Source organism: Rhipicephalus sanguineus, chromosome 1 (genome assembly GCF_013339695.2).
Source record: "Rhipicephalus sanguineus isolate Rsan-2018 chromosome 1, BIME_Rsan_1.4, whole genome shotgun sequence".
NCBI lineage: Eukaryota > Metazoa > Arthropoda > Arachnida > Ixodida > Ixodidae > Rhipicephalus > Rhipicephalus sanguineus.
The window spans coordinates 267,602,489-267,610,855 of NC_051176.1; the positions used below are offsets into that span (position 1 = coordinate 267,602,489).

The 8,367-nt window shown below is 48.6% G+C and overlaps 1 protein-coding gene across 15 annotated transcripts in view; it reads left to right on the forward strand.

Moving 5' to 3' along the window:
• Positions 1-3,012, forward strand: part of LOC119378918 (probable nuclear hormone receptor HR38) — a 48,015-nt gene extending 45,003 nt beyond the window's left edge. For all 15 annotated transcript variants that reach the window (XM_037647993.2, XM_037647991.2, XM_049411744.1 and 12 more), the window contains one exon: positions 421-3,012. In XM_037647993.2, the coding sequence (XP_037503921.1) occupies positions 421-677 (257 nt within the window). In that variant the 3' untranslated portion in view covers positions 678-3,012. The remainder of the gene's footprint in view (positions 1-420) is intronic.
• Positions 3,013-8,367: the final 5,355 nt, after the last annotated feature.

Genomic DNA, 8,367 nt, shown 5'->3' on the forward strand with positions numbered 1-8,367 from the left:
AAAGGTTACGATCAGAGCTCCCGCCAATGTTCGCCACTGCTCGCGTGACGCTTATTTCTTACTGATTGATTTTCCTCAAATGCGAATCATCTCAAGGTTAAATGTGTAGTATGGACGGCGACAGAGTATGAGATAAACTTAGATAGGACCTCCCTGCTTAACCACTGTGTACATATCGCGTATTATACATGAGAACTGATTTTCTTTTGTGCACAACGTAAAGTGGAATTTCGGCAGTTTCCGTCGTTGCGGGCTTAGCCGTCAGAAGCGTGCGTTAGCGTCTAAGCTCTTGAGCATATCGTTCCTACTGGATGAATAAGAATGAGTGGCAGGGTGCTGTCAACGCGAGTAGGCAAGGCTGTTGCAATTGTGCGTTGTATACATGACGGTGCGTTCACGAGCTTCGTTCCCGCGCCGCAGAGCGACACGGCCTCAAGGACGGCGCCAAGGTGGAGCGGCTCCAGATGAAAATCATTGGATCTCTGAGGGACCACGTGACGTACAACAGCGAGGCCCAAAAGAAGCCACACTACTTCTCGCGGCTGCTGGCCAAGCTGCCGGACTTGCGCAGCCTGAGCGTCCAGGGCCTGCAGCGCATCTTCTACTTGAAGCTCGAAGACCTGGTGCCCGCGCCGACGGTCATCGAGAACATGTTCGTCTCCAGCCTGCCGTTCTGAAGGCCCGAACATTCGCCCTCCCCCCGCACATCGGATCATCCCCTCCTGTTTTGTCCCGCGTGGTTGTTGTCAATCTGCCTTCGGTACCCGGCCGGGGCCGTCTCACAATAATGATTGTGATAGCAGTCGCGTCGTCCGTTTTCTCGTGTGTCTTGTCAAGGAGTTTCTTTGTGACCCCACCCTCCTCACTTGCGCGCCCTTCCGGCGTTTCGTTTGTGTGTTCGTGTCCTGCACCCGGGGACTAGTCTGGCGACTACGAGCGCCGCGTTCTGTAAACGTGGCCCGCACGCCATAGTCCTGTCACTCGCGCACTCTCACCGTGGTATGGCATTTGTTTGCATCGCACCCGTGAACATTTTTAGGACTTGTGTATCCCCCTTTGTATGTGGCTCACTATCACCTCTCATGCGCTATTTATTTGCGTACACCCCGCGTCACCCGACGAAGAGAGGCCCGTTCGGGCCCTCCATACTTACGAGTCCCCATGCTCCGCTAGAGCGGTGTCTTGCCGCGCTACCGTTAGTCTCTTCGGCAGAGCCCATTCTAGTCAGCCAGCTCGCCCTCTGTTTCGTTCGCATTGCGAGTCAGCGTATTCCGAGATTCTGTGCACGTTGAACGCCCTTTCTTTTTGGAATATATATTCATATGCATTATATACACGCCCTACATGATATACTGGTTCCCAAAGCGCACGTGTTGGAAAAATGTTTCTCGAGTCTATTTTACTGTGGATCTAGTCAAATGTTATGTGTGTCGCCCATTACGCGGAAGCGTGTTCCGTGTACCCTACCCTTATTTGCTCGATGTGCTGTATTCGCTTTCTTTTTTATCTTGTGGTGTCCTGCCTATTAAAAATATCGGTGAGCACTTGTTGTTAACTGGTCTCGCAGACCCACTGGAAAGGAAGAAAAAGGCAGAAAGAGAGAGATGGGTACTCGCTCTTGACAAGTCATGTACAAAGAGAAGAGCCTGCCTTTCGTATTTTTCTGTACAGCAGACACGGCGACACGATACACACACGAGACCCCTCACTGCCTTTCCAGCAACATTCCCCGCTACTTCGTGGCTAGACCAACTTAGTTACTGCGCTCTCGTGGATGGCGCCCGGAGAGTATCGAAACATTCCACAAGCAGTTTGCTTACTGTGTGCACCCTTCATTTTGATTTCTGTCACGCTGTCTCTTCGCAAACCTCCAATCGGCTCTTACGATGTCGGCTTATTTACTCGTCTAAGTTCATTTCGTTAAGCTTGAGATATATATATGCATATATATACACATATAAATAATATACCAACGCGTGTACATAAGATACATACATCAGAACCACCAGACAAACAGACACGTGCTTTTAGCACCGGCAATGTTAAAGTCAAGGTTGCTCTAGTCTTTAGACAGTTTTATTTTTATCTGTCGACGTTTTTCACTTAGATCGTTGTTGAAGAGTGCGGCTGTTTCGGTGTCTAGGGAACCAATATATGTCGATAGTACAAAAAGGAGCTGCGCGCGGAATTCCCGAGGCGAGTACCCAAGACAGGTCCAGCGTCGTTCGTGTGCGTCCAGCTGCTTCCCGGTGCTCGCCTTTCTAAGCGCCGAGGCGGCTGCGCGCGCGTGGCGCTCAGCGGCCGTAAATCTACGCCTTGCCCCCGCCGTGCTTATCCTTACAGACACCAAGTCCGCCAGCGCCTGTCGTATCGCGACAATTGGCACGCGCACTCGATGTCTGAATAGGAATGGCAACGGTACAGCGGTAACGGTATCAGCAACCCCAGTCCTGTCCGTGCACCTCCTTGCTGGTGCGGTCCTGCGAGCCTGCCAACAGCGAACTCCGCCTCGCCTCTGCGAGCCGCTCTCACTGCAAGTCGCACCCGCCGGGCACGCTGCCGACAGTGCACGCCCAGGGCCCTATAGCGTGAGGAATATGTGATGGGGCTCGTTCCCTTCGGCCCACGGAGAAAGTGACTCGCATATGGCGTGCAGCCGAGCTGACGTTTCGGGCGACGGACCGGAGGTTCGTCCTCGGTGGTGTTCGCGTTGGTGAGGCTCCCGGGACAGCGCCGGCGACCCCCAACACCCGACCAAACCTGCGTGACGTGCGGTTCCGCCGTCGCCCGCCACCACCGTACGTTCGAGTCGTTGTCCGTTCTGTTGCCGTTCTTTAGGGAGGGCTTCTGCCGGAGTACTCGTTTCCGTCACCATACCAGAAATACTGTGCTGACCAGAAGTCTGTAACACGGTTCACGGTTCTCTTTGTGCTTTCAACCGCCCTTTTTATGTTATTGTTGTTGTTTTTCTTGAAAGACGTGAGTGAAATACAGAATTTGTTGCTGTTGTGATTGTTGATGTGTCTCTACTTCTCCGTCTCGGCACGTAAGTGAAGAGACGGGGCTTTTCACGCGTGCTTTAGCGACTGAGTCACGAAATGACAATGGGTGTGCTGGTCGAAGCTTACAGAGACAGCACGAGAATTTGCCATCACCACAAGTGCAGGAACGTTGATGCCATTCGGGCACTGCCAGCCATACAAATAGCGTCATTTTTTTTTCACGTTCATACATGCGTAAGACATCATTAATATGTAAGCAACTCATCTTGTGAGTTTTTCCCCTCCAACACTAAGGCAATGAGCTGCAAACCCAAGCCCGAACCACCTACGTTCATCAGTAAAATTGGGGCGAAATCTTAAAATTATTTTGTGTCCTCGCTTGATTGAAACAGATTGATACAAAATATGTTAGGTTATACAGAAGAAAATATTATTTGTCGAGAAGCGCTTTATTTCACTGAGAGTAGTTCACCAAGCGTCAGCCTTCCTCAACATGGTCGAGTAGTTCTATGCCCACAAGTTCATTTTCTGGTAGGAAACAAACCCCCATATGCCCGCTTCCTTCCCCGACACCCAGGTTGTCGAATTAGGCTGGCCTTCAAACTCTTCAGGATGGGGTGGCTCAGACATTCGCTATCATGTGGGGCCGGGAAAGTTACAAGTGACAATCCGAAGAGACCGGCTCCTGTGTCTGCGGTGGAAACCCATATGCTGTGGCTTTGTCCTGCTACTATAGGCACACGTTGCCCAAAGAGGCCAACCTCAACGTACTGTTCTAGCCTCCACGGAACTAGACCAGTTGGATAACGAATAATAAATGCGCAAGCGCATTCACAGTGAGGCGAACAAGCAGTGCATCATACAGGTCTGCATGTGTTTAATCGATGTCCCCTTTTTTTCTTTTTTCTTTAATACTTATATGCATGGCAGCATATATCGTCTATGCTTTATATAGTGTTCGCAACGTAAGTATATTAAGAACAAGAGGGGAACTTAGAGTGAACCTTGACAGTAAGGATGACCCAGTGGCCTAAGCAGGGATGGAGACCAATGGCGCGATCATAAATAAACGAATAAAAGCAAAGGCAATCCTTGTTGTCGGGGATTACCTTTGAGTTCTTTATTTTTCGTTTAAAGCAGAGTGAAAGCTTCTGGTCTTGAAAATTCAAGTCTCACCGCAGAGCCCCCCCCCCCCCTTTCTCCATGGGTCGAGTCCAAAAGAGAGAAAGCTTTACAATTTATTTTAAAAAAGTGAAAATCTTTCAGGTGTAAACATGGAGGCAAAATGCGTGAGGCGCGTGTACTCAAATTTACGTGCACGTTAAAGGTGGTCGAAATTTCCGGAGACCTCCACTATACGGCGTGTCTCCCAATAAGCCCTAGAAATAATTATTATTGTAAACCTTTTACATTCACGGTCCTCTGATGATGACTTATGTGCTCGAGTGCGCAAACAGAATGCGTCCTGTAAACTGAGGCTGGCAGAAAGTTCTACGAAGAGCCTTCTTTCAAGGTTATTCATCCGCTAATTGCTAATCGCAAACATGTTCGGTTCAAGTTATCCGTCCCATCAGCGTTGTACCGGGTCCGTAGGGCGTAGCCATGAACCTTTTTTTTTTTTTCTTTTTCCTTCAGTGAGAATTATACACTGAAAACGCAAACACAGATCTCAACCCAGTCTTTTTCTTTCGTTGTTTTTTTCTTCTCGCTTCGGTCCCACATAAGAAGCTGTAATATTACAGAGAAAGCTCGGTAATTTCACTATTTGGCTGTATAGGAAACAAAGTAACATTTTTTAATCGATTCTGTCACTGCTTGTTCGCCTCACTCACGCGGAGAAATTAACGTCCAAGCTTGTTTCAACTTCCAAAAGCAACGCACCAACTGCAAGGACATACTCGAAGCCGATGCACATTCAGAAGCTCAGCCTGTAGTGTCTACGATCATCTAAGGGCATCAAGCGAAGGAATTCGACTATTGTAAGCTGCCCATGTTGGTAAACATCAGCATATCTTGTACTTCGGATGGTAATCCGATTAGCATTGAAAAAAAGAAAGCATGCTTCGAACAAATCGGAACCATAGTGTCACCAGGATTTCTGAGCACAGAATATATCTCTGGGAGACCAGTTGAAATGCGTTAAAAAAAATGCCCTGAAAGAAACAGCCATAATGAAAGAAATGAGATGGTTGGGTCTATGGGCGTCGGCAGGGGTGTGCTAAAGGGGCACTTGCCGCCCTCAAGCCACACCAACATTGCCCCCCACCCGAGGGACACCAGTGCTCCCCCCTCCCCCAGCACGATGCAACACGGATTGGCACCCCCCAAGACAAAATGCTCCCGACGCACATGGTGGGGTCAGGAACATTTCGCTGAACCGTCATTCATAATTTGCACTGGAAATTTCACACAATTTTCATGGAAATTGTAGCGTTTCTTAAAACTGTGTGAAACATGAGCAAGTCAGGCGCCGATGGGGCATTCAGCAATATGTAAGGTGGCGCAGGCCCCCCTTGTCTGGATATAAGTAATAGCTGCATAAATGTGCCTTACTGGGCTGGTTGTTGCGTTATGATAGGGAGAAGAAAAAACAGCGCTTTGGACTGGACGATTCAGTGAAAACGACAGACACGGCGCTGTGTCTGTGGTCTTGGTCCTCTCCGAAGCGCTATTTTGTTCCCTTTAAGCAATAGATGCACATGAACCACTCGCCCCGCCGGAACCGATCGTACAAGGAACCCATGTGGATTAAACAAATGGAGACTTTGAGCCCTGTACACAATAAAATGAGTCAACCACAACGCGAATTGGCATTATCTTTCCCTGTAGAGCCCCACGTCAATCGAATAGATCCGATTTTATTTAACGATAGCCTGTGTTCTTTTTCTAACGAACCGAAAACAATTGGACAATTTCTTTTCTGACACCACTTATCCTTCCTCCGATGGCTATCAGTGTAGGCATAAATTCATTGACGTCACACCTATTGTCATCCGGTGCGTGTCAGTCAGGTAACTATAGCCGAGCTACATACCAGCAGCTCTGTATACATTCACTGAAGTGCCCAGAAGGTTACGCTCCTATGCGGTTCAGCGACTGCGGTGTACTTTAATACGCGTGATCAAAATTCTTCGAAATAAACGTCATAGGGGCAGTGCAGAAACCTAGACCACAAAAACGCTTACCATTGGTTGTATCGCTCTGTTGTTTCGAAAATGTTCAACTTGGCCATCTTCGAGTTTTCATTAAAAATATGTCGTCGTTACACGTATAGCGCGCAATGTTCTTTTTCATCACTAGTATTCCTTGTTCTTACTTGTTTTTACATTGTACTTACTGTATTTACTGTTCATTAACCCTAGTGTCATCAATATCTTTCGTGTGCATACGGTTCTTGTTTTGCGCCCACAACAAACACAATCTCTAAGGGCGCTGCGATACCTGAGGTCCACGCCACAGCTTCGGGTCTTTGGTTGGAGCACACATTTTCTCATAGCAGAACTGGCAATAAAAATGTCCAACAAGTTAGTATATGTTCTTTTAAGCGATAGCTCCACTCGCCCAGGTAAAAAACCAGAAAACGGCCCGTTCCGTGAATCTGACCTTCAAGCTCAGACACGGTCACTCCAGCGCGTGTACTTCGTCCACATCGTCACTGCGGCGTCGCGTGAGCGAAATATATATATATATATATATATATATATATATATATATATATATATATATATATATATATATATATATATATATTGAAAAAGCACATGAATGCTCGAGCTGCGCGTCCACTTAGGTCACGTCGTCTTTGCGCCGTTCGCGTGATTAGCACGCAGTGGAGCTGCATGCGCATTGTGTGCCGTCGCAACGCCGGCCAATGAGCTTCAGCGAAGCAGTAGTCGCGCCGAGGAAAAAGCGCGCTCGCATGCGTGTCCGCAGCAGGAACAACGCGCAGCTGCGCGTGAGACATGCTGCTGCTCAACGCCGAAGGCTTGTCCACAGGATCCCGCAGTTTGGGAGCGCAAAACGGAAGCCCATGTCGCCCCTAAAGGTGCTATACTTCGTATATGTGTTGCTGCCACATTTATTGCTTTGCCGTTTCGGCGAAACTGCGATTTTTTTCTATTGGTGGGGCTGTACTTTTAGAGTACTGGGCCACGTATCAGGTTGTGTGAAACTAATTTTCCTCTCTAGCTAGCTGCTTCAAATGCGGAAAGCCTGCTAAAATTGCTTTTCTGCGCATGCACACAGTAGGTAGTGAGTTGGAATGACCGAATGACCTCACCTGACATTCCACCTGACCTGAACTTCGCCTGTAGCTTTGGTGTAAACGAGGCTATAGCAGCGTCGAATGCGCGAATTTTACGACACCGACATCGATGATTCGCCCGTCTATGTAACGTAGTATACGTCAACGCAAATTTTACCCACCCCGTCGTCGGGGTCGGAATTAGTAAGTGTAAATAAGAAAGCTGTTTACGTTAATTGAGTACGCCAAGGAAAGCTCGCTCAGGCGGTAGATCATATTACTTTATGTCTATGTTTTGAGTAATCAACTCAACGCCACCGCCTGGTTCTGCCATCCTTAGATGCATCATCAAACGCGAAAGTTGACCGTCGGCGTCCCGTGGCGCCAGCATCAACACGAGTGATGCAGAAAATCGCCATCACGTGATGCCGTCACAGATCGCAAAATTTTATGACGTCACGTAACGTGGCGTCACACGACGACGTCATCACATGACATCGTCGCTTGGTCAAAGGTGGGCTCATCACGGAGGCAGTGTAAAATCAGGTGAGGGGCAGAAAGTTCGCAGTGCCTCCGATCCTGAAGGCAGTGCGAAACCACGTTAGGTACAGTAAGCTTTCGGAAGGGGGAGGGTAAGGATCAATATGTCGACTGAGAAGAAAAAGAAGCAGAAGAAGTTGGCTTTCGCCTTCGAGTCGTCTTCGGTTAATGCATAAGGGACCTCGTGAGTTTTGTTGGATGGATGGATGGAAAAACTTTATTTCGTCAGAAAACAGTTGGGGACGATTCCGTGTTAGATGGCCATCAACCCAAGGTTGACGGCGACCTGTGTGGCCCACTCCACGACCCTTATCTGGACGACTGGGTCTGAGCTGGTCAACACGGCCTCCCACTGCTCGAGAGAGGGATCACGCATAATATCCGCCGGTGGCGGCACCGTGCTACATTCCCACAGTATATGGTCATAACTTGCCACTGCCTGGCACCATTTGCATTGTGGCTTAATCTCCTCCGGGTATATTTTGCTCAACACGTATGGGTTGGGAAAAGATCGCGTCTGCAGTTTTCTCCAGACGCATTCCTGCGCCTTGGTCAACCGCTTGTGCGGGGGCGGATAAAGCC